This window comes from Dipodomys spectabilis, unplaced genomic scaffold, assembly GCF_019054845.1.
Source record: "Dipodomys spectabilis isolate Male_0828 unplaced genomic scaffold, ASM1905484v1 ptg000289l, whole genome shotgun sequence".
Classification (NCBI taxonomy): Eukaryota; Metazoa; Chordata; class Mammalia; order Rodentia; family Heteromyidae; genus Dipodomys; species Dipodomys spectabilis.
In genome coordinates, this window is record NW_024870966.1 from 2,233,757 (window position 1) to 2,259,925 (window position 26,169).

The 26,169-nt window shown below is 43.8% G+C and overlaps 2 protein-coding genes across 2 annotated transcripts in view; one reads left to right on the top strand and one right to left on the bottom strand.

The window, feature by feature from the left end:
* The window catches only part of Plpp4 (phospholipid phosphatase 4), a 104,472-nt gene that overhangs the window by 48,318 nt on the left and 29,985 nt on the right, over window positions 1-26,169 (top strand). The window contains exons 3-5 of the mRNA XM_042701378.1: window positions 1,588-1,678; window positions 6,788-6,851; window positions 8,798-8,922. Coding sequence (XP_042557312.1) covers window positions 1,588-1,678; window positions 6,788-6,851; window positions 8,798-8,922 — 280 coding nt within the window. The remainder of the gene's footprint in view (window positions 1-1,587; window positions 1,679-6,787; window positions 6,852-8,797; window positions 8,923-26,169) is intronic.
* Window positions 11,727-26,093, bottom strand: LOC122126801 (dnaJ homolog subfamily A member 1-like). The gene is made up of 3 exons (XM_042701300.1): window positions 26,014-26,093; window positions 12,721-12,953; window positions 11,727-12,144 (listed from the first exon to the last, which is right to left on the bottom strand). The coding sequence occupies exons 1-3, from the start codon at window positions 26,091-26,093 to the stop codon at window positions 11,825-11,827; spliced, it is 633 nt and encodes a 210-aa protein (XP_042557234.1). The 3' UTR covers window positions 11,727-11,824.

Here is a 26,169-nt window from a genome sequence, read left to right on the forward strand (position 1 = left end):
TCAGCTCCAAGTCTCCTTTACACACCTGCTCTACACCGGTGTCACAGGCATCTGCATGACCTCTGTGGTGACAAGGTTTCTTTGACTTTCAAACAACCTCTGTCATGCATAGTCCGAGCTCATTGCAGGGATCATGTAGCTAGTTATGCCACTCGCCATCCCATGGCAGTAACAAGTGAAGGATAAGTGACCCCGGAAGACAGGCATCAAGCAGGAATCTCCCAAAGTGCTTGAGCTTAGTTAGTCTGGAGGTAGTGTGTAGAGCACTCTCAAAGTATTTTGAGAGATTGTGGTCTTTTGGATGAATTCTCTCTCTCTCTCTCTTCCAGTCCTGGGGCTTAAACTTAGCTCGCTGAGCTTCTTTTGCTCAATTCCAGTGCTCTACCACTTCAGCCACAGCACCACTTCTGTTTTTGTTTCTGAGTAGTTTATTGGAGATAAGAGTCTCATGGACCTTTCTGCCTGGGCTGGCTTCAAACTGTGATTCTCAGATCTGAGTAACTAGGATTCTAGGCAGGAGCTACCAGTGCTTGGCATGAGTTTTTCTTTTTCTTTTTATAAAAGAGCATCTTCTGGTCATGACTGTCCCACTAGGAAGCCCCTCACCCCGACAACACGCGACTTCTCCCTTGAACATAGATACAGATTTCCAAATCGTATTGGTCTCCAGTTGTCCTCCTCACACCCCTGGTTTATTCATGGACGTGTTGGATATGATACTGTGATACTGTGATCCCAAAAAGTTCCTCATAAGGAAGTAATGTAAATGATTTTTGTGCGTGTATTCTGGAATGTTCCAAAGCAATCTACTAAGTATGGGAAACTGGATTCAAGAGACTCCATAGGGGAGGTAGAAACCCTGGCCTTTGAAGCCTGACCTTGCTGCTCACCAGCTGTGTGCCCTCATACACAGCATTTAATCCTTGAGCCCAGAAACGTTGGTCACGGGGCCATCACTAGCACTTAAGAGGGTCCTGGAATCATGGGACTGCGCACAGACCCTGCCTTGTGGTAGGTCTTGCAGTGCGTTGAGTCTTGGTTGCCTCTGGGGCCCTCTAGGTTGATGACGCATGTGTTGAATATAGGTGTGGAGGAAGGGACTTGGAAAAGGGAGAGGAAGGGTACTATGCAAAAAGGCTAAGCTTTAAGTGTGCAGGGAAAATGGATATTCTACAGAAGAATACCACAAGGGAATGAATTGACTGCTTCTGAGCAGGCCCCACACCACCATGTTGCCAGAGATATGGGAAGGAGAAGCCCACAGCTCCCCAGCCTTCCACTGTGGAGAAAAAGAGGGGTGTTCCTGGCACTGATCACCCATCACAGACTACTCTTTTCTGTTTAAAAAGCCACCACTTTAAGTGTGGCTCCCAGCAATTACAAATCCATTCTAGCCTATAATCAGACCTTTGGTTTACTGTGTATTCTCTAAATATAGACAAATCATGCGCCTTTGTTTGAGGTCAGGAGTTTAGTGTGAGCGTCCTGTGAGTGAGTGGAAATGAAGCTAACTCTAACTAATTATCAATCAGCCCTTCTGAATGCAAACCGACATCCTCATAAAGGATTGTTTGTTATTTCTTCTAGGCAATTTCTTTCCTCACACCCTTGGCTGTTATTTGTGTGGTGAAAATCATCCGACGAACAGACAAGACTGAAATTAAGGAAGCCTTCTTAGGTAGAGTATTCAGTTCTTGTTTTAAGGGAAGGGGATGAATTTGATGAGATCATCACATTTTAAAAGTTGAAGTTGCAACCTACCCAACTGAGTCTTCATGCAGTCAGATTCAGCTCAGGAGAAATAAGACAGGATATGCTTTATTCTTATTTTTGAATGTTTGTATTATCTTTAAGTAGATGTACAGAGCAGTTGCCACTCACCAAAACAATTTATGAGTATAGTGCCTCTTGATCAGGGTCACCCTCTTCAATGTTCTCACCCATCCCTCCCAATCCGCCCCTTCTCTTACTTAATTTTGGGTTATCTATTGAATTTTTTTGCCTTTTAACAAAGCAGTATGTGTACAATGAATCTTGATTTGTGTTATCACTTCAACATCTTCACTCTCCTTCGACTCTCCCCTCCCCTTGTATTTCTCAATTCTATGGTATATACAATGAACTTTAAAGCCAAAGAGCCAGTTAGGCAATTATTTTGTAAGTAGGGATAGTTCAGAGGGGCCTCATGATTGCTGTCCTTGGTGCTGACTGCTGAAATGGCGTGACATCAGAAATCTGGGTTGCTTAGCCACACAGGCAGGGTGCCTCTTGGCTCAGACAAAGCCAAGTTGAAATTCTGCCCAATCTTATGTATTTATGTATAATAGGTCCCATGCTCTAGGCCTATTCAGGAAGGAAGTAAAAACAAGTATTAACTAAAACAGATATGGAAAGCAAGGCCCATAACTCGACCTTCACCTTGGAGAATGCTTCGGCAGTTAAGCAATTGCTGTTAGGTGAAGAATGCTTCCATCTTTGTCATTGATTGTAACACTATGGTTATAAATTATCCCTGTGCCCAGCCAGGTTGGCATGTGACACAAGTGTGACATTTGGGAATTGAATGTTTCTCTGGTCCGAATAGTAATCAAATGTTACTTTAAGTGACAGGTGTGAGAGATAACTAATTATATTTGACTTGTTTGGCATACACTAACCTGTAGCTCAATTTTTAGTTCTTTGGTCCTGAGGAAAATTGAATTAAGTTGATAGTTTTGTTGACACTGCATATTAAAGATATCCCAATCTTTACCTTTAAATTTGTGTTTGGTATGTAGTATGGATTTTGCCTTCTAGGGTGATAATAAATTTGTAAAAAAAAAAAAAAAAAGAGATTTCTTACCAAAGGATATGTTTGTTAATTATGGAGCTTGAGAGAAATGCAAACAGAGCCAAATACAGTCATTTCTTTTCTTGGTGAAGGAACAAGTGTGACTTTCAATCAAGGAGAAGTAGAAGAGTTGAGGGCTGGTTTTATATAACCAGGCTTTAGTTAGGCCCTGTCTACTTGAAAAGAACAGCAAAACAGTGTCCTTCTCAAATTAGCTCAAATAAATTAGTGGCTTCATTACGGAGCTAAAATAAGAAATCTCACAGACTCCAAGAAGAGGAGGGGAAGAGAACACAACCGAGGTGCTTGCGGGGGTGGGGGGATTGGGGGAATGCGGTGGGGAGCTGGGACAGGAGGGGAAAGGACAGCCCTTCCTCTCATGACCAGCTCTGCCTGAAAGATTCCTTTATTTCCTTTCCCACTCCCTGCTCACAGCCAAACCTGGGTTACGTTGCTGCTCCCCCAGCCCTGTGGTGAGTGTGAGTCTTGGGTTCACAGTGGTGAACCACAGCCAACCACTGGTTTTACCTTGTTTCTTGGCTCAGGCTTTCTGGAGAGAGATTCTGATTCAACTCATTTCTCCAGATTGATTACAAAATCGTCAGTCTGAGAACAGCCTGGGGTGGCCCTCCTTCAAGTTGGTGTGTACCGCACACCCCCGCCCCCAAATGTCTTCAGAGTTTAGGCACGTGGCCTTGGTCTCTTCACCTGAGATGGCAGAAAGACCAGTGTCTCTATGAAGAGTACTGATACCTTCTAACTCTGGGCTCCAGGGGTCAGGCAGTGTGTGGACAGGGGTCACAATGGTCCCCCCAAATGTCCAGTTAGACAGCCTCTTATTTAGCTTGGAAGTCACTGGGCTTCCCTCTTTCTCCCAGTTGCTCTCTCGGCACAGTCCTGAGATAAATGGTAGTGGGGAAGAGCTGTCTCTCGTAGCGGTGGCAATAATTTCCTGCTGGCTTTCAGAGCTGGGTGGTTGCAGTGGCCATAAGTAGCTCCCGGTTACCTTCTGCAGATGTTTTCATTCTCAGCTAAATCTCCCTTAAGGTGACGTCTCAAAATCGTTCAGCGTCTTCTGCCTCCTGTATGCTCACTGAGAAGGCAGAATTATTGGATGTTTGCTGGCTGAAATAAATGAGCACTTGTCCTGTAAAAAAGACGGAGGGCCCTCATTGCGCATGAGTTTTACAACAATCGTTGCTTTTCGGGAGTCTTGGAAGTAAGAGGTGGAAGTAAGAATGACCTTTAAAACCAAAGACAGAAACATTGGGGAAGTCTGAGAGAGGGGCTTCTTTGGTGGGATCCTGCCTTACTCAGGTGTCTTCAGTATACTTCAACCCAAGCTCTTCAACATGAGCCCCAAGGACTCCCCTTCACTGCATATGCGCAGTGGACCCATCTGGCCATCTGGTGCTGGGGGAGATAGCAGCCTTTGCATGTGCGGCATCGGGCTGGTAGCTGTTTAGGCTGAAACACAGCCAGGACTTCGTCATGATCCTGCTATCGCTGTAGCAGGATCACCCAATCACCTGCAATGCTTCTTTCTATCCAGTGGTGCTCTCAGTATGAGAGCTCCTCACCAACCAATCCACAGGATGCATTGCTTTGAATTTGATAGCCTGCTCTGGCTCTCAGATGGTTCTGTCAAACTCACAACGTTAAGAGTCGGTCAGCATTAACAGTATCAGGACCATGCATTGTTCTGCTTGTCCAGCCTGTCAGGCAACTTCTCTGTCTGTGAATGGTAGTGCGAGAGGTTCCTGAGTTGGTTCCCGTGGATTGGGCTGTTGCGACGAAAATATGAATCAGCTCTGTACTTTCAGCATGCTGAACCAACCCTGCCACAAATCGCCACCGATCCCAAGTCCCTTCCTTCTCTGTCACCTCCAGCTGTTTAGAGGAGCTGTTGGTGGTGTCACAGCCTGCATGTTCTCTAGCTCAGCTACATCAGGCTTTTTGAGTAACTGTTCTGTGCTGTGAAGCTGATCAGGCACAGCGTGTAGGGGAGTGAATGGGGTTGTGGATTGGTGTAGCTGGGTAGGAAGATTTATTGTGGGGCCCTGAGACATGCCAGTGATGGTGTGTGGTGGAGAGCTCATCTGTGCCAAGGCCGTGCTCCAAACGGGGCAAGACTGAGTTTAGCCACACTGGGACAGACAGCCAGCTGGGATCCTGCTGCGGTGGGCCAACACCAACAGGGAAAGACCCCAGTTGTTCCCTTCCCATTTCACAGGCTGTTCATTGTTTTGGCTCCAGGACAGAATACAACCATTATAACCTTAGGAGTTTTCTCTGTAAAAGAGAACACCAGTGTTCTGGGTGAGAGGAGGGGAGAAAAAAAGAAGATCTGGCCTTTTAGGAAGGAAAGGTTGGTGTGTACAGAATGCTATTAGCGGATCTTTCTGAGTCCTCTACGCTCAGTTCTAATTTACGCACGCTTGGTGTTTTGATGGTGCTGCTGTGTTTCTGGCTCATGCTCTGCTCTCCACTTGGGGCCGGATTAGTTTTTCCTTCCACAAAGGCATTCCCTTCCGTGTGTCCCTCCCCTGCCCTGCTTCCTACAACTTGTTGAAAGCGAGCGGGAGTTTTTGCCTGTTGTCTGTGGTCTGTGCACAGGGTGATCGCATTGGTCATTTCCCTGGTACTTTCTGCTTGTAGAACAACACATCTGTCTCCTTTGATAGCCATAAATTGCTGGAGGCAATTCCTTCCTGAAAACGGCTCTTCCACGGCTCCATTCTTACATAAATCTCAGCTAGTATTGAACAGTTTAATATTTGCCAAAGGGAAATGGTAGCTCCCACGCTTTAGTATTCAACACAGCAATGGAATGGGCTTTCAATAGTTTTTTACTGCTTAGGCAAGGCATTTTGAGCTGCTGTCGCCTTGATGGTGATGACTGTACCTTTTGTGTACTTCTGATAAGCCGCAGGGGAGAGGGAGAGGCTTGCAGGGAAAGCCTGTGGATTCCTGTTACTGGCATTCTCTAGAAGGTCTGTACTTTATCCAGCAGAGATTTTCTAAGTGGTTTCGAGAAGGTCCCTGGACTGCATACTTTAAAATAATCTATTCCAGAAGTCCCTGCCATTTTAGATGTCAAAAAGCACCACCTGGACTCTTCACCTTCTGGGAAACGGTGATTTGTTTGATAACAAATGGCCAGCCATTGCCAGATGATGGTTATTAGTGAGCCAGTGGCCAGGGTGGCTGGAGGTGACAGTTCTTCAGTGGGAGTCCAGCAGCTGCTCTCATTAGAATTATGTCGAAGAAGGTTGCCAGGAGGAAATAAAAATGTTAGGTTTCTTGCTACCAGTAAAAGAAATTCTGCATGATGTACTATTAAATCTGTTTGTGTCAGGGCAGAAAAAGATAGACAGCATCTTCTGTGATGTTGAAAATTTCAGTCAGGGAGCAGAGATAACATTTCACGTCATATGGTCTTGGAATGTTACATTTTATTCTCCATATTCCTGGTCCAAGTAGATTTTACTCTTAACAACTAAAATGCCCCCCTTTTAAAGAATTGTTTCATCTATCCATTGTCATAAATTAAGCAGCAAAAGGTAACTGTGATGATGGCGGTGGTGGTGGTGGTGGTGGTGGTGGTGGTGGTGGTGGTGGTGGTGATTATGATGGTGATGATGATGGTAATGGTAATGATGGTGATGATAATGATGATGATGATGATGATGATAAAGATAGTGGTGATGGTGTTGATGTGGTGGTGGTGGTGATTGAGGTGATGTGTGATGATAATAGTGGTGATGATAATGACGATGATAAATATGGTGCAATGATAATGGTGGTGGTGGTATTGGTGGTGATGTGCGAAGATGGTGATAATCAAGTTGGTGATGATGATGAGAAAGATTCCGGGAGGATGATCGTGGTGACAGGGATGGCTTTTGACTTGAGATCCAGCTGGTTATTTTTATATCTGTTGGTTTTGTTTTGTAGCGGTGTCCCTGGCTCTTGCTTTGAATGGAGTCTGCACAAACACTATTAAATTAATAGTGGGAAGGTAAGTTCCAAAAAGAAACGAATGATGACTTAGAGTCTGAAGGACCTGGCCAGAGAACACGGGATGGGAAAGATTTGAGCTCTTCTGCTTTTCCCTTAAATCGAGCTTTCTGCCTTCAGCACAGATCTTTCTTCTCCTTTGAATTATAAAGCTATACTTTAGAGAACAGGAGATTGGTAGTGAGGAAGTATTCTCTGAGTGCATCTTCCTATGATCCCAGGCCTGCCCCTGGATCATGGGTGTCTGAGTGATAAAGATTGGTCATGCGCTCCAGCCACTGCTACCTCTGGGTTTTACCACAGCCACTTGTCAGTTTGGACCTTTAATAAATAAATGAGTTTCCTTATTCTTCTCTTTGGGATGAGGTCTACATATTAGCCTTTGAGATTTGGGTTATGGCATATTTGTCTTACTATCCCTGAGAAATGATTTCTGTTCTCTATCTGTCTTTCCTTTTCCTCTGTCTGCTGAGTAGAGAACACATCTCTGTAAAGATTGAAAGTCCAGAGGCCTCAATTCGATGCCTAGTTTGGACCCTGACTACCTCTTAGCATTGGTTAAATTAAGTCTTTTTTCAAAACCTCAACATTTAGTGAATGTCAGCCTGATGCTGGGTGCTGACCAGGCCCTGAAGGGCAAATAGTGGATAAAAATCCATCAGTGCATACACACATAAGAGCTGCAGAGTTCCTGCTCTGTGCACTCAGCATTGTCCTAGCAACTCAGATAAAATGCAGATTCTCAGGCCAGCCCTCCCTGAGGTTTGTTTGAGCAGGCAGATTCACACTAGAGAAACACTGGCTGAGTTGGGGAAAGGCAATGTGCCAGCAGCGCTGACAGCTTGCTGAGGCTGCCTAGATCCCAATGAGTCTGCGTGTGTCCACTGGTCCAGTCTATACAGAACCATGTGCTGTGCTTGCAGCATCAGCAAAGCCTCCTCTGTGCTCGGGGTTCAAGCATGGGCTGAATTACCATGAAGCAGCGAATGTGCATGTAACGACTTGGTGCATATGCATGTACAAATCCTTGCTTGAGTGGGGCAGTTGAGCTTGGGGTGACATGTGAAGGCATAGGATCTAATATTGGGGTTCAGACCTTGTTGTTGCCACTTGCTGGTTTGTGTGACCTGGGATAGGGGTGCCCTCTTCCTAAGCCCCTGGCTTGGCTTTGGGGATTCTTCTGTAAGTTGTGTAGTATGGTAGGGATCCTCCTGGAAGCCATGTGATGTGGTGGGAGGCTTCTAGAAGTCATGATATGGTGTGTTGGGGGGTCTTCTAGAAGTCACATGATGTGGCAGGCATGTCTACATCCTGTAAATATGTAATAAACCTTAGCTGTGGTTGCTGCGGGAAGCTCAGCTTCAGGACCCCGGCTTCTCTTCTCTCTAGAGGCCTCTGAGCCCTGTCCTGTGCCAGGGCTGCCAGCCTGGGTCCCTGTGCTGAGCACATCCTACAGCGGAGCTGTCAGCCTCACAGTAAGGTGGAGTGAGCCCTATTGTTGGAGGAAGGGCTGTTGGCCACTGAAATGCAGGATACAGGGACACGCACGGCTAGATTCTGGGAGCAGTGTCTGGACTGACAGAGGAGTAGATGGAGGCAAGAAGTATCCTTTATTCTGTGAGGGCTGTCTTCAGGCACCTCCTGTAAGACAGGTTAATAACGCTCAGGACTTCCCCTTGGGCTAGATATTTATTTCTCCCTTTTACAGGTGTTCACACTGGGGCCGAAAGAGGTTGTGACCTCCCTAAGGCCACAACACTAGCAAGTGGCAAGCAAGGCTCCCAACGCGTAGCTTTCTGACCCCAACCACCGTGTCTGGGAGGGCTGTGTGGAGAGGCCCACTGGGGATGGCGCATGGGGGCAGGAGGAAGGGGCGGGCGGGTCAGCGTGGGGCTCCTGTGTGATGGCAGCATTTTATATTGAAAATGTCCATGGTGTCTTTTGTAGACCTCGCCCCGATTTCTTTTACCGCTGCTTTCCAGATGGAGTGATGAACTCGGAAATGCACTGCACAGGTGACCCAGACCTGGTGTCAGAGGGCCGCAAAAGCTTCCCCAGCATCCACTCCTCCTGTAAGTTCCCAGTGCGGGGGTCCTCTGCGGCCCGCTGCGCGCGTCTCCTGATCGCTCCCTTGGTGTGTGAATGTAAAGTGCCGCTCATTTTTCTTCCTCACTGGAGGGTGGTTGGCTCAGAGATGAGATGTTCCACGGGAGGGAGTAAGCCTGCAGAGGAGGCTCTGGAGTTTGCCCAACACTCTACACATTGTTTGGACTCCTGGCCTCAGAACTATGAGAGAAGGAAGGCCTGCTGTGTCAAGCCTCTGAGTGTGCCATGCTCTATTGTAGCAGCCCTAGCAAATAGATGGAGATCTGGATCTAGTACTTAAAAAATTAGCGTGAAGGATTTGACTTTAGCATCATGAAGGAATTTGGGAAAAACCTGTCACCATGTGTATCCTGCTTTCTGAGGTCCCTGTGACCACCCTCCCTGCTCCCCCCAAAGAGGCACGATGATGTGTAATAGTGTAACGCAGGGCTCAGAGGTCACACCTGCCACGTGAACCAGCACATCCACCTGACTTGGTTTTCAAGGTGACGCCACCGTTTGGGAGGGGTTGTAGACATAGGCCACGGGGTTCCCTCTAGATGGACCCATTGCATCCTTGTTGTTAGGCTCCTGGAGTGACATTCACCTGGGATCAGGCCTATGAGAAGGTTGGACTCTAGAGGGCATGTGCACTGTGCCTTCCCCAGGGACTGGGCATAGGAGCACAAAGGTATTCCCAATGGGGAAGTGTGTCTCATAGAAAAATCTCATCTTCTGATTAGGTATTGACTCATCTTCCAAGAAGAGGATAGATGTTAAGAGAGAAAAGCAGAGGCAAGCAGATAATGCCAAGTCAAGCTACTAAGAAATGTTTAGGGGAGGGAGACGCTGTAGAAGCTCACACTGGTAATTCTAGCTACTCAGGAGGGTGAGGTCCTGCGGATCATTATTCCATGCTAGGTTGGGCAGAAAAGTCTACAATATTCCATCTCCAAAATAACTAGCAAAAAGCTAGGCTTGAGGTATGGCTCAAGTGGTAGAGAATCAATGGAGCTAGCAAAATTGAGCAAGTGTGAGCCCTAAATTCAGACCATAGGACTGGGAAATAAAAAAGAAAAAGTGCAGAGTGTGTAAAGTTGAGGGGGTGGGGTGGGAAGGGAGGTCTGAAACTTTGATCAAAGCAATAGTGTCAGGAATGGGAGGGGAAACTGGAGGGTGGCATCCTCCAAAACAGAAATGAACCCGTTGCCTGAATGGTACAATGGTAACCTTTCTGTACAACATCTTGTTAAAATTGTATATTTAAAAAAATGAGACATCAGAGCTGGGAATATGGCTCAAATAGTAGAGCTGCAGCTGTGAACAAAAAAAAAACACAAGCAAATGTACCAAGCCCTGGTACTGGCATGTGCACACATACATAAACTCATAAACACACACACACACACAGCACGTGACAGCATGTGGACCACATGCAGAAGCTGCTCATTTTGTAAATGAAATTTTATTGGAACACAGAGATGGCTGTTTGTCACTTTAAAATGACACAGAGGTGTTGCAAAAGAGACTTGGGATCCACAGAACTAAAACTTTATTATCTGGCCCTTTGCAGAGAAAGTTCACAAAACTTGGCAGGTCCCTATGCTGCAAATCAGTAGAGTTACAAAACATTACTAAGCCAGGCACAGTGATGCAGCTTGTAATACTAGCACTCAGGAGGTAAAAGCAGGATGATCATGCAGGCCAACTTGGGCTACATAACGAAGCCCCATCTTAAGATGTAACAAAACATAAGGAATATATAAATGCAGAATGACACATTCAGATTGTGACATGGATGGCGTGTGTGTGTGTGTGTGTGTGTGTGTGTGTGTGTGTGTGTGTGTGTGTTTATGTGTTTATGTATGTGTGCACATGCCAGTACCAGGGCTTGGTGCATTTGCTTGTGTTTTTTTTTTGTTCACAGCTGCAGCTCTACTATTTGAGCCATATTCCCAGCTCTGATGTCTCATTTTTTTAAATATACAATTTTAACAAGATGTTGTACAGAAAGGTTACCATTGTACCATTCAGGCAACGGGTTCATTTCTGTTTTGGAGGATGCCACCCTCCAGTTTCCCCTCCCATTCCTGACACAGGTTGCATAGTTAATTGTCCATGTAGTGTATACTGAATACAATTGCATCGTTCACCCTTCCTCCCTCCTTGTATGCACACCCCTTTTGCTCCCCTAAGAAACAGAAGAAGAAAAAGGACACACATACCATGACCACCACTACCACCACCAACATAAGTAACCCATGTTTCCATTTCCTGCACTTTGATAAATGGTATTTCATGTGTTCAGGAAAGTTAAGCCTTGGGGCTCCCCACCTACCGGTATCCTCCTTTGGTTTGACTGTGTGTAAATGCCTGTAGCTGTGTATAGGTTCTCATATCCAGTTATAGTTTAAACCTGCTTTCAATATGAGAGAAAACATGCCATTTGTCTCTGGGAGAATGGCTTACCTCGCTTAATATGATTTGTTCTAGGTCCATCTATTTCCCTGCAAATGACATAATCTTATCCTTTCTAATGGATGAGTAAAATTCCATTGTGTATAGGTACTACAGGTTTTGGATCCACTCATCGGCTCTAGGGCATCTGGACTGTTTCCATAATTTGGCAGTTGTGAATAGTGCAGCAATGAATATAGATGTATAGCAATGTCTCATTTTTAAACAATACTTTTCCAGGATAAAACTTGGCAGTTGTTGTCTATCCTTTTTTTCAGAGCTTTTATATTTGTTTATTCTTCATTTAACTTTTAAAACACTGTAGTAGTACAACAAAAAACAATAGCAAGTAGTGAGCTTATTATGATTAGTCCTTCACTCATTCACTACTGCATTTAAAATGCCAGTAGTGGGTGCTATTCACTGGTCCCATTACAAGATTTGACACTGAACACCACCTCTACAGTGATGTTCATCATCCTTGTAAGCTTCTCCATTATAATGGCACCGTCTTTCCTGATTTGGATCAAGGTCTACCAGTTCTACCTGATCCATTTCATTAGTCTCTTCTACTTCCTTCCTCTCAGGAAGGAGTTTTTCCAGCAAAGAGGGTTTGTCAGAAGAGAGGAAGCCATTTTCAGGAAAGTTTACCTTAACCTCAATGATCAGGCACCCTTTTTCATATGGTTGTCGATAAGTTGGCATGCCTTCACTTAGCACACACGTGATATCTCCAGGCTTAACAATCTGACCTGGATGAGAAGTGATGACTATGGTTTGGTTATCAAGAGTGGAGATTGGCTTTGGGAAGCCACACAATGCTTCAACTAGTTGTATATCCATACACATGCAAAGGTCTTCTCCTCGTCTTGTAAAAACAGCATGGTCCTTCTGATCTAATACAATGATGATGTGTCCGGGCTCCAATCCTGGTTCCTGGTCTCCTTCACCATGGAATGTTATCTTCTGGCCACCTTTCATGCCTTTGTCAATATGAACTTCCAGAATCTTCTTCTCTTGAACTATCTTCCTTCCATTGCAGCTTTTACATCTATCTTTAGGACTGATCCTTTCTCCATGGCCCTAGCACTCCATGCACACAGACTGAACTTGCTGAACCATTCCAGGTCCTATCTGATGAATTTTGCATCCCAGTACCTCAGCAGTTGGGACAGCACTCCACTGCACCCCCCCCCTCTTTTTTTTTTTTTTACCACCACGGCCTTCACATTTGTCACAAATCACATTCTTCTGCAGAGCCAGTTTTCTTGTTGCACCGTTATATAAATCTTCTAAGGTAACTGAGAGTTGATGCACAACATTTTTACCTCGCCTTTCTCTCTGTGTCCTTCCTCCTTCTCCAAAAAACATATCAAAGATGTCCATGGGGGAGCCAAAACCACCACCTGCTCCACCCTCCTTAATTGCCTGTTCTCCTCCTTTGTCATATAATTCTCTTTTCTTGGCATCAGAGACAACCTCATAAGCTGAAGAAATCTGTTTATATTTTTCTCCTTCATTTGGATTCTTACCGGGTGGTATTTCAAGGCTATTGTCTATTCTTAAATGGAAGAGAAAGTCTAAAAGGTATATCTGGAAGACAGCAGATTTCTTCTTGAGCCATTACTCTCCATAGGTACTTGGTTAAGCACTTAGGGAGAAGCCATTGATGGTCATGGCTATGTTTCTCCTCAAGGGCAAGGTGAACAACCCATCCTGAAACACCCAGCTCAAAGACTGAGCAGCCTGGACCCCCCGCTCAGGGATTGAGGGGTTGAGAACTCAAACTGGATGGCAGTGTCCTCCAGGAAAGAAGAGCATTTTCTCCTGTAGTTTTCCACCAAACATTACATACAAGTTCCATGTTTGGGGATATTTGGGTTGGAAGTGTGTTACTTCTTTTCTTTGGCTTTGGGTAGAAGTCTAGACAGAAAATCCATTTCCAGCAGGGCTCTCTGGTTAACTGTATTCCCAGGAGATGACTGCAGTGTTGCTTTGCTTCTCTGTCTTCCACTGTGGAGCCCAGGCTAGGCTGCAGCTCAGGATTTCCCAGGTACTGTGACTACCAGGCCGCTTCCAGCTCAGCTCAGGACTCTGTGGTCCCCTGAAGTTTAATTTTGATGTGTTTTACTGCAGTTCTCATTCCTCCGCATGGCTGTTGTGATTTCTCTATGGGTCTTTTTCTTCTGGAACTTCCTGGATTCCTGCTTTGTATTCTATTTCTTCTCTAGAACCATTTTTTTGACAGATGTGGAGTTTCCCAGGCTGATGTATTCATTGTATTTTCTTGCCTATTATCTTCTTGGAGATTAAAAAAAAATGGGTCTGCTAATCCTTCTCTGGAACTTTGATTGTCATCTAGAGCTCTTTCTTGAGGCCTGGTTTTAAAAGATTTACCATGTTTTTCTTCTTTCCATGGAAATCTTTTCCTTGCCTGCAGGTTTCACCTGCTCCATGCCTTCTCCATGTATTTTGTACCTCGCTGTCCTTGATTATCTGCCATCTGTAGCTGTGTGTTCTTACTCAAGGTTGAATGGCCACAGCTAATTGGACTGTGCTCCTTAATTGGGCCTCACTGAGGGTGAGGGAGAATGGGCTGGATCACTCTCGTTTCCTTCCAGCCAACTGATTGTAAAGGTTTATCACTTCCAAAAATATTCAGGGCAACAGCTAGACTGGGATTTGCCAACAACCAGCAACCGCAGCTGAGCCAAGCTGACGCATGAAGTTAGTCACCACCTTGATGGTCCTCCCTTTCTCTCGTTTGAAAGTCAGGATGCTCTGATGCCTTTGTTGCCCAGGATCCATTTGCTGCTAGGCTCTTGCTTGTACCCTCTGTTGCTTTTGACAGCAGCGTCCTCGAGAGTGGTGTGTGCATGCATGCTAACGGGTTGTTGCAGGTTGAGCGTCTGGGTGTTTACTCTTACTGAAGGAATCCAAATAGGCTTTATGAAGTGGGAAATGGTATCTCAAGATCTCATTGATGCCAGGTTTAACTCCATCAAGCATGAATATTCAGAACTAGAAGCCAGCTGCTGCTGAGACGGTTGGCATAAAGAAAGAAGAAAACAAGAGAGCAGGGGAATGTGCAAAATTCATTTTGTTTCCGAATCATCTTATGAAGTCACCTTGCCACCAAGGGCTTTTCCTGGTGGAATGGATGCTTGAAAACTTCTTCCATTCTTCTTCTTTTTTAAAAAGGTAACCTGTAGTTTATTTAGCAAAGAGAAAAAAAATACATGCTTCTCAGAAGAATGAGCAGAGGACCTGGAAACTGGTTGTCTCTGATTCTCCTTTGAGGTACTGTGTGCAAAGGATATGGGCTGTGAAGGTCCTTGGATTTAAAAAAAAAAAAATTATTACCAAGGTGCTCTAAAAGGGGGTTACAGTTGCATAAGTAAGGTAACAAGTACATTTCTTGTCAAACTTGTTACCCCTTCTATGATTTCTTTTTTTCTTTTATATTTTTATTGTAAAAATTCGGTACAGAGGGGTTACAGTTACATGAGCAAGGTAATGAGTACATTTTCTATTGAGCATTGTTGCTTCCTCTTTTGATTTCCTCCTACCACCCCTTCCCTCCCACCTCCACAACTACTCCCCCCCCCCAGCCAAAGTTGTAAGGTTTGTTTCCAACATAGTGTTTTATACATCTCATTGTTACAATGGGTCAACTGTATCCTTATTTAAGCATTTTGTTTTTTCCCTTTCCCTCCCCGAATTAGAGAACTGTATATACAGGATGCAGGGCACCAACATCAAATACGGTAAAAACAGGGGTTATAGGGGGTATACTGTGGGGGGGGGGGAACATACAATGAAACAAAAAAAAAAAACCCACATGGTCGGGCTGGGAAGGTGGCCCAGTGGTAGAGCGCTTGCCTTGCATGCCTGAGGCCCTGGGTTCGATTCCTCAGCACCACATAAGCAAAAAAGAAAAAAGCTGGAAGTGGCACTGTGGCTCAAGTGGTAGAGCGCTAGCCTTGAGCTGAAGAGCTGAGGGACAGTGCCTAGGCCCAGAGTTCAGGCCCCACGACTGGACCCTTCCCCCCCCCAAAAAACAAAAAAAACCACATAGTACATTATAAATATGTTAGAAACAATAGCAAAAAAACATAGGTCCCATGGTTTCTCTTATTTGCAATAACTAGTACATGTGTGGGACAAGCAGAAAAGACCGAAAGCTATGTACATATGACCATATAAGATGACGTTAAGCGAAATGAGCCCCAAGATAGGGACACAAATATCTTTTTTCTTTCTTGCTATTGTTTCTTTGTTTTAATTTAATTTTATTGTAAAGATGCTGTACAGCGGGGTTACAGTCACATGAGTCAGGTGATGAGTGTATTTCTTTGTTTTAATTTTATTTATTGTGATGATGCTGTACAGAGGGGTTACAGTCACATGAGTCAGGTGATGAGTGTATTTCTTTGTTTTAATTTTATTTATTGTGATGATGCTGTACAGAGGGGTTACAGTCACATGAGTCAGGTGATGAGTGTATTTCTTTGTTTTAATTTTATTTTATTGTGAAGATGCTGTACAGAGGGGTTACAGTCACATGAGTCAGGTGATGAGTGTATTTCTTTGTTTTAATTTTATTTTATTGTGAAGATGCTGTACAGAGGGGTTACAGTCACATGAGTCAGGTGATGAGTGTATTTCTTTGTTTTGGTTTTATTTTATTGTGAAGATGCTGTACAGCGGGGTTACAGTCACATGAGTCAGGTGATGAGTGTATTTCTTTGTTTTAATTTTATTTTATTGTGAAGATGCTGTACAACGGGGTTACAGTCACATGAGTCAGGTGATGAGTGTATTTCTTTGTTTTGGTTTTATTTTATTGTGAAGATGCTGTACAGAGGGGTTTCAGTCACATGAGTCAGGTGATGAGTGTATTTCTTGTCGAGCATTGTTACCACCTTCTTTGTTGTTCTCCACTCTCCCTTCCCTTCTCCCCCTCCCTACTCCTCTCCCCCGAAGTTGTAAAGTTCATTTCCAAAGTATTGTCTGTGGGTATCATTGTTGCAGTGAGTCATCCTGTGTCTTTGTTTCGGTGTTTTGTTATTTCCTTTCCCCTCTCCAAATTAGACAAGTGTATATACAAGATGCAAGGTACCAAAATCAAATACAGTGACAACATGGGGAAGAACATGCAAAGGAAACAAGCCCTCATAGTACATTAACAACAACAACAAAAAGGCCTCTTGTGTCCATATCTTGGGGTTCATTAACATCATTTTATATGGTCATATGTACATAGTTTTTTATCTTTTCTGCTCATCTGATAAAATTGTCCTAGATTAATACTAATTATTGTAAATGAGGGAAACCACAGGACCTATATTTCTTTGGATATGGCTTACTTCACTTAATATGATTTTTTCCAAGTCTTTCCATTTCCTAACAATTGGGGTAATGCCATTCTTTCTGATGGGGGCATAGAATTCCATTGTGTATATATACCACATTTTCTTGGTCCATTTGTCTACTTAGGGGCATCTGGGTTGGTTCCATATCTTAGCTATGGTGAATAATGCTACGATGAACATAGTTGTGTTGGTAGCTTTAGTATGGCCTTGTTTGTGGTCATTTGGGTAAATGCCCAGAGTGGGATTGCTGGGTCATAAGGGAGCTCTATGTATAATCTTTTGAGGAACCTCCATACTTCTTTCCAGAGTGGTTGAACAATTTTACACTCCCACCAGCAATGCAATAGGGTTCTCTTTTGTCCACATCCCCTCCAATATCTTTTGTTATTAGAATTCCTGATTATAGCCATTTTAACTGGGGTGAGGTAGAATCTCAATGTTGTTTTGATTTGCATTTCTTTTATGGCCAGAGAGGTTGAGTATTTCTTCATGTATCTATTGGCCATTCTTATTTCTTCATCAGAGAAGCCTATAAGTATTTAGCCCACTTATTAATGGGACAGTTGTTTCTTTGAGGATTTGTTTTTGGAGGATTTTGAGTTCTAAGTATAGTTTAGATATGAGACCCTTGTCTGTTGTGTGGCTAGTGAAGATCTTCTCCCAATCTGTGGGCTTTCTATTGATCTTACTAGCTATGTCCTTTGCCATGCAAAAGCTCTATAGTTTAATGCCATCCCATTTGTCCAACCTTTCTTTGATTAGGTCCTTAGGTTTTGTTGGGAAAACTCGTCAGTCCAGCTTATGGAATTTCTCTCGTAACTGGAGGATGATTCTGGGTTGGCTGTCACACCAAGAGACATCCATAATCCACAGACTTGCAAGAGGCTTTCCTGGCTTTGTTTTCCCCAGCTTCCCTTTGTTCCCCATGTCAAGCTGGCATGCTCATTGCAGAGGCTCTGACCATTAGCTGCACTCATTGGCCATAACTTTCTACCCATGTGAAGACCCCCATGCACATAACAGGCCTTGCTCTCGGCAGGCCTGGCCCTTGAGGGAATGAAGTCTAGCAGCAGGACCAGGCATCTCTGTGCTGCCGAGTTTCTCAGGCTGGGTTTTATTATCACCACCTCCTCCTCATGGAGCCTCTTAGACTTTCTTCCTCTGATTCCCGCCCTGAGATTTGAATGCCTCAGATGTATCGTAGACCTGCCAGTGTCCTTCAAATGAAAACTCCCACATCCACGATTGTATCAGTGTCAAGAGACATCAGCAAACTTGGTAGGGCCTCCTCAGTTTTTTTCCTAATGACAATTGTTTTTGAATCAATGTTTATACTGTCTAAGATTTCTTCCTTCCTTCCTTCCTTCCTTCCTTCCTTCCTTCCTTCCTTCCTTCCTTCCTTCCTTCCTTCCTTCCTTCCTTCCTTCCTTCCTTCCTTTCTCTCTATCTTTCTCTTTCTTTCTTTCTTTTTCTTTCTTTCTTTCTTTCTTGCTGGTTGTGGGGCTTGAACACTGGGCCTGGGCATTGTCCCTCAGCTCTTCAGCTCAAGGATAGCACTCTACCACTTGAGCCACAGCACCACTTCTGACTTTTTCTGCTTATGTGGTGCTGAGGAATCGAACCTAGGGCCTCATGCATCCAAGGCAAGCACTCTATCACTGAGCCACCTTCCCAACCCCTAAGATTTATTTTTTAACTCTACAAGAACCATTTTTCATTCTTCCCCTCCCCAGGAGAATGCTATCAGTGGGTTGAGAATGCATGTGTTAGGGTAGTCAGTCTTAACTGGACAAATAGCTCCTCAACCCCCAGAGAGATAATTCAGTAGTGTCTGGAGGCAGTTCAGGTGTCACAGATGTGTGAGGCTGTGGCTTGTCCTACAGTGCATAGGACAGCTTCATGATGAAGAATTACCAGCAGAGACCAGGCTGAGAAATCGTGTTCTATGGGGAACTGGACAGTGCAGGGCAGACATTGATCTTCATGTGTAAGTTCATCCAAACTTCCATATAGGTGTTTTAGAAATGGATATTATTAATTCAAAATACTTCTCCCACTTTGCATACTTCCTAAACAAACAACAAAAAATCATTATGGTCAAACTATCCTTGAAGTCCAGTCAGTGCCTGCCTGCCTCTTTTCTTCCTGTCTCCCTCCCTCTCTTCCTTTCTTCTTTCTTTTCAACTTTTTGCTATAGGAATTTCAAACACATAAAAGAAAGCAGATTAGCTAATGAATCTTTGCCTATCAATACGCCATTCTGCTGAGGATGGTGAATCTTGGTGGTCAACTTCCTTGGATGGAGAAACATCCAGCAGTTTAGTAAAGCAGGCCTCTGGGATGTCTATCAAGGAGTTTCCAGGACCAGTCCTGAATGAATGTGGGCAATCACATCCCGCTGACTGGGATCCTGGAGGGGACACAGAGAAGATGGAGGAAACCAGCTAGCACAGGACTTCTCTCTTTTTCTCTCTTGCTCTCACTCTCTTGCTATCTCGCACGGGCTCTCTTTGTCTGTCTCCTCCCCCACCCCCACTCTGTTTCCTGGCCACCATGAGGTGAGTAGCTCTCCCTCTCCATGACCCAGAAATGATGGAGCTATGGACCGAAATCTCTGAAATGGTGAGTCTGGAACCTTTTCTCCTTTTGAGTTGTTATTCACGGTTATTTGCCACAAAATGGTGAACATAATCCTCTTCTTGTTTCCTGTTCGTCTTTTTCTATTGCATTTCCCACCACCCTCATTGAGGACGACAGTGATTTCTTTTTAGAGAAGTTTAGCATGTTAAAGTAAAATGTTACTGAAGCACATCATGGCCCCTCCCCCACCATATGTCCAGTCCAGCCTCTGTCCATCCTGTCAATCTTCGTCTGTATGCAGGAGGTGGCCATACCACTAATGTTACTTTCCTTCCCATTGGCAAAAAAAAAATCTCTAAAAAGATTTCATATCATTTCTGTTTATTTAGAACTTTATATATACATGGAATCCTGCAGGGTTTGCTCATCTTCATTTAGGAGCTGTTGCTCAAGAATAGTGTCTTCAGATTTATCCGTGTTGTTGCAAGTTATCAATAATTTATTCCTTTTATTAGTGAACATAAGTCATTATAATGAATGACTTGACACACAGTTTTGCCATTCTGTACTAATTTGTTTTGTTGTTGTTGTTGTTGTTGAGTTGTGAATAAAGTCACTATAAACATTTCTGTGTAATTCTTTTGGTTAGTTGGTGTGTGTTGCTATGTTATGTTGGCTAAATACCTTATGAGTGGCATTGTTGGATTAAAAGTTATCAAGCAGCTAGGAATGTTAGTACATGCCTGTAATCCCAGGAGTTTTGAGGTTGAGGCAGAAGGATTGTGAGTTCAAAGCTAGCCTGAGCTCCACAGTAAATTCTAAGATAGTCAAGGCTATAGAGTGAGATCCTGTCTCAGAAAAAAAAAAAAGATATCACTACATTTAAACCTTAGAAGAATACCAAACCTTGCTTCAAAGTGCTTGGCAATGGATGAATGTTTCAGGTGGTTCTCTATATCTTTACTAACATTGGGGTTATTAATCTTTTTCATTTTAGTCATCTTGGTAGGCATCTAGTGAGATCTCATTGTGGTTGTAATTTGTATTTCCCTAGTTACTATTGAAGTTCTATAACTATCTGCCTTTTGCATACTGACTGCTCAGGTATCTTCCAATTTGCATTTTATCTAAGTCTTTTGTTCACTTACTGTGTGTATAGTTACATGGTGGAGTTTCTCTATATTCTGTTAATAAGCCTTTTGTCATATAAATGTTTTGTGGATGTTTTCTCCCAGCATGATGAAGAGATTTGCTTATTTGTTTTCTTAATGGTGCCTTTTTATGAGAAGTCATTTTAAATTTTGATTAAATCTAATTGGCTATTTTTTACTTTTATGGTTATTACTTTCCATGTCCTGGTTAAGAAACACTTTTTTACTCTTAAATTCCAAAGTCATTTGGACATATTTTTTTAAAAAACTTTATAGTTGGGCTTTGACTTAAGTTTTCTAAAGACTTGTACTATTTGAGCTCTCCATAGAGTCTACTGTAACCACTTGCATACCACCCGATGTATTTACTAAATAGATCTGTAGGTATATTCTACTTACCACAAATGAGGGTCTGACTTACTTCATTTAATAGAATTAGTACCAGGAATTGGGTAGTTGCAAGGGGAGAGGGGTAAATCAACAAAGAGGAAGAATGCACTCAATAATACTTTGTATGTACTACAAAATTAAGACAAATGAGGGAAGGGGTGCATTGAAAGGGGGTGAAAACATTAAAAGAATGACACAGATCAAGACGCATTGGATACACAAACTACTTTGTTCAATGGCAAAAAATGAATTCGTATCCTAAAAAATGAAGAATAGGGAAGGGGTGGGTTGGGAGGGGTGGCTGAGAATGTTGACAGGGACATTGATCAAGATGTACTGCTTTCATAAACTGCTTTGTTGAGTGGCATCTCCTTTGTACAACTACTTAAAGATAATAGAAATATGAAAAAAGGACAATGCTCATAGAAACAAAAACTAAAGCAAACAACCAAAACACAAAAAAATTAAAGAAATTTGATCACTTTTGGGTTTTGCATTTAGGCTTTTCTCTAATTTTTGTACATAATGCGAAATATAGTGCCTTACATTTCATATTAATATGCAGTTTTTCAGCGCCATTTGTTGGCAAGACTTTCATTTCACCATAGGATTACTTTATCGCCTTTGAGAAAATTAATAGACTGTAAAAGTGTGGGTCTATTTCTGCAAACTATATAACTGTCCATTAATCTGTGTATCCATCCCTAGGCAGCTCTGTAGCTTATGTTGAACTCAGGTGGTTCAGTTCCTTCATCTCTGTTGATTTTTTTTCTCAAGACTGTGCTTAGTAGCTGTTTGTCCTTTATTTTTACACATATATTTTGGAGTCAGTTTTCCTGTTTCTATAAGAAATCCTGCTAGGTTTGGGATTATCAATAGATTGCTCTGAGGAAGAATTGATATTGATGTTCAGAGTTCTGGTCCACCAACATAACTCATTCCTCTGTTTATAAAGTGCTTTAATTTTTCTCAGCTATATTTTTAAGAGATAACTTTCAGTATAAAGAACTTGCACATTTACAAAACCACTTTTTAAAAAAACCTTAGTGAAATAAAATCCCCATACTACACAGTTCACCCATGTAAAGTATTTTTGTGAGAATCCAATTCTAGAATATTTTTGTCTCCTATAAAGGAAAACCTGAATCTATATCTCCCTCCCCATTCCTCCTCACCCACAGACAAGCAACTGCTCTCTAGTTTCGGTTTTATGGATTTGCTTCTACTGGACATGTCACAAAAATAGAGGTAGAGGATGTGTGGTTCTTGGTAGCTGGTTTATTTCATTTAGCAGAAAGTTCTCAAGGTTCCTCATGCTTTAGCATGTATCAGTAATCCATTTATTTTTATTGCTTAGTAATATGCTGCTTTATAGATGCTGTTTGGTTGGTGAACTAATTGGTGGACGTGTGGGTTGATTGTAATGAATAATGCTAGTGTCAATGTCTATGCCAAAGTTTTTGCGTAGTGAGGAGGTTTTGGTTTTTCTCGGGGCACTTCTGGAATGGAATGGAGTGGGGTGAAGTCAGCTGTGAGCTGAGTGTTTAGCCTGGATGAGCCATACTCTCATGTTCTGCAGGAATCACACCATTCTACCTTCCCACTGCTGTGGTTGGGGCTCTGGTGCTGCCGCATGCAATCAGCCACCTCTTGTTGCATCCGTTTTCCCAGCCCACTAGCCTGGCAGTACTGCTGGAGATGAGCTGGTTTCTGACTAGGCTTTTAATTTACATTTCTTTACTGTTGAAAATCTTTGCAGGCGCTTCTTGGTCATTTTTAACTTTGTCTTGGAGAAGTTTCTATTGTAAATCCTTTGTATGCTTTTAAATGAGGCTGCCTTTTTCTCTATGAGTTCTGTTTATTCTAAACAGAGACGTAAGATTAGCAAACGTCTTCTATTCTGTGGGTTGCACTTTTACCTTCTTGACATTATTCACAGAAACAGCTTTAAATTTTGATATGGTCAGGTTTGTTTTCTTCTTTTTTTTGTGTGTGTCAATTTGGCTAAGGTGGGGTATCCCAGGATTTATCTCTCTGTTTATATTTTGTTTATTGCTCTGTCAATTACTGACAATAGGATTTGACGTTTGAACATCTTGGACTTTGATTTTATATTTAGCCGATTCCCCTTTTATTTTGTCAGCTTTTTCTTTGGATATTTTAGACCTCTGTTTATTGATGGATCCCAATTTGAGATTATTTTGTCTCCTTGATGTTCTGACTCTTAATCAATATTAAATATCTTCTCTTGATCATCTTAGTCCTATTCATGATATACTTTGTGTGCTGTGAGGAGCCCCTGGTGATGGAATGGACTAAAGTTGTAAAGGAACTGAATTGTGGGGTGATTTCCTCTTCCCTATTACTTATGAGAAAAACTGTAACACACGCCTTGAATGTGTCAAGTTTTATTTGTCCATTATACTTTAATAAAGATGGAAAAACAACAGGTGGATCTCATGAGACAACCCTGTTCTGTAATTCCCTTCTGTGGAATTATTCCAATTCTGAGATGAGTAAGCATCCCTACCTATGACCTTGCCATACAAACACTGTCTTTTAGGCTCAGAACCACCAGTCTTTCTCTCTGCCTCTCTGTCTCTGTCTCTTTCTCGCTCTCTGTGTGTATGTGTATGTGTGTGTGTGTTCACGCATTCATCTCTAGTACACGTTTCCTTGGAGAAGTACATTTTATTTTCCCTTCTTGGCAGAATGCATTAGCATATATAAGTTATTCCCCTGGGGTCCTTCACAGCAAACATTTCCCTCTGGGCTTGCTTCCCTTTGCTTCACATTACATTTTGTCTGCTCCCACTGTTAGCCCTGAACTCTGTGATAGACAGAACCATGACTGCCCTGGGCCTGGAAGCAATCCTGGTTTCTGGCACAACAATGGTCCATGATGGGTCTATTAGATATTCACTGGATAGATTGGTTTGCTGGCTTGATTGAGTAAAGCCTTATTAAAGCTGGATTTACACTATCAATGTGGCTTAGGGACCCTAGATTCACCATTGGTGACACATTCTTAGAACACTTCATGCATTCTTTTGATTCTGGCCAGCTGTCCAGCCCCTCGGCTGTGGAGGGGAACACAAGCCTCTCATTGTTGGGATTTTCCTCTTCTCTCAGGAGACAAAGGGCTGGAGCTTGGCCACTAGTCCTTTTGCCTTTGTGCTATGTAACCACCCATGATCCTCTTCAGCGTCGTGGCACCAGCTTCATAAGAGGGTCCAAGATGCTGACTGTGGATGTGGTGAGTCTTGACTGGAGGAAGACCGCGAGGCGCCAGGCCCCGTGGATGTGCGAGGCGCCTTGTGCATGACAGAGCCCTCCGTCTCCTCCAGCAGTGCTGTCACTCTGTTCCTGACTCTAAAGAGCAGGAGCGTGACCATAGCTCAAGGCACCCAGGAGTGAGGGGCCGGTCTACTCTGAAGCTCTGGGCTGGGAGGGCAGAGACCCGCCAGCCTCTTCAGCCTACAACCTTGTGTCAGGTCTTCCTGACATGTGCAAATGTCCTCCAGGGACTGTGCGTTATCACCCCTGAATGGATCTAACCTCTGGCACCAAGTCAGTTCTCTTTCCTCATATTGTCTCCCTCAGCCTTCTGGGTTATGAGGCAGGAAGACAGGAAGGAAGGCACGTCCGATCTGGCCCTCCTACTTCAGTTACCTGGATACCAGGTGACCGTGAGTGCACGGTGGAGGGAGGGTCCTCTCCTGTTCCCACACAATCACTGACTTTGTGAAAACTTAAGGCGCATATTCAGCCTATTGCTCGTATTTCCATGCATTTGGGCCTGACCTTGTTCGCCACGCTTCACAAATGAAGCAAACATTTTCTCCAGAATTATTCCTTTCTCAAAGAGAAGGAGACATGCTGGTGTTTGCTGACTGTGGTTAGAGCAAGAGGCCCACCTGATCCACCGTTCCACCGTCCGTCCCCCCCCCCTTGTGCCCCCAGCCCGTCTGTGAGCCCAGGGCTTGCTTCCTTCCCGCCTGCAGGCTTCCGCTCCTGAAGCAAGCGAGACCACCTCTGCCTTTGGTAAAATTCCAGTGTGTAAACTGTCCCAAAGTATCCATCCACTCACGTATCCCATGCACACCTACAGGGTAGCTACTCTGTGCCGGACCTCTGTTAGACAGTGGGAATAATGCAGAACCCTGTCCTCACAGGGTTCACACTGGACCCCCAGAGCCCACAGGGTGCCTTTACACCAGTGAGGCCAAGGCACTGGTTCCTCCCATCAGAGGCAACCTGAGGCGCAGGGCCAAGTGAGCGGAAGCAGGCCTCCCTCCTTCACTGGGTGCCCCTGGGCAGTAGACATCCTGAACAAGATGGATAGTGATGGACATTAAACAAATAATTACACATAGCCATTTAATTAGAGTCCTGATGTACTTGTAGGAAGAATACGTAATGCATACATTATTAGACTGTGTCTCTGATGTAATCAGAGGAATCTGGGACAATTACTTCTGAAGAGAGTGAGGTGAGTTCAGGTCAAGAGGAGGCGAGATGCAGAGTGGAAGAGCCATGTTCCCTGTGCGGGGTGGGGCGGGGGGGAGGCGGGGGGGGGGGAGGGGGGAGAGGCTACAGCAGCTGGGATGGGGAGAGGGTGCAGTGCAAGCAGCTCCTTCTACGACTTTAGTATCTGCCTCTGAACTGTGAGCACACTTGTTTTTTCCTTCTTTCTCAGTTGGTTGAGAACCACATGTGACTGATTACAAAAACAAAACAAAAACAAAACATGCCTTTTTAAGACCTTCCCCGGGACCGAAAATATCTATTTGCTTTTCTAATCATTGTATTATGAGAGAATGATTATCATGTTTAAGCATTGGGTTGCTCTCAACATTATATGTGTGTGTGTGTGTGTGTGTGTGTGTGTGTGTGTGTGTGTGTGTGTGTGTGTGTATGTTTAAGTAGATTGCTATATATTATGACAGAATTTGTGTGTGCGTGACTCGCTTACACTTCTCCTTCTAGGAAGCCCTTCCCACGCCCCGGTAGGACCCTTCCCCCTCCCCCTCCCCCTCACTGCCCTCTACATCCACCATATGAGAGGCTGGGATATGTCCTTGCATTCCCTTTGGGACCCCAACCGTGAAGAACCTAGCCCAACCTTTTGCCCGTGTAGGGTCTCATGAACAGTAGAATAATTCCCACAAAGATGACACCCAGCCAAACTGAGGACACAGCCATGCCGACTGTCAGAAAGCCCATCTGTTGAGGCATGATGTATTCCAGCCAAGGAGAGTCAAGATCATTGTGTTGGCAA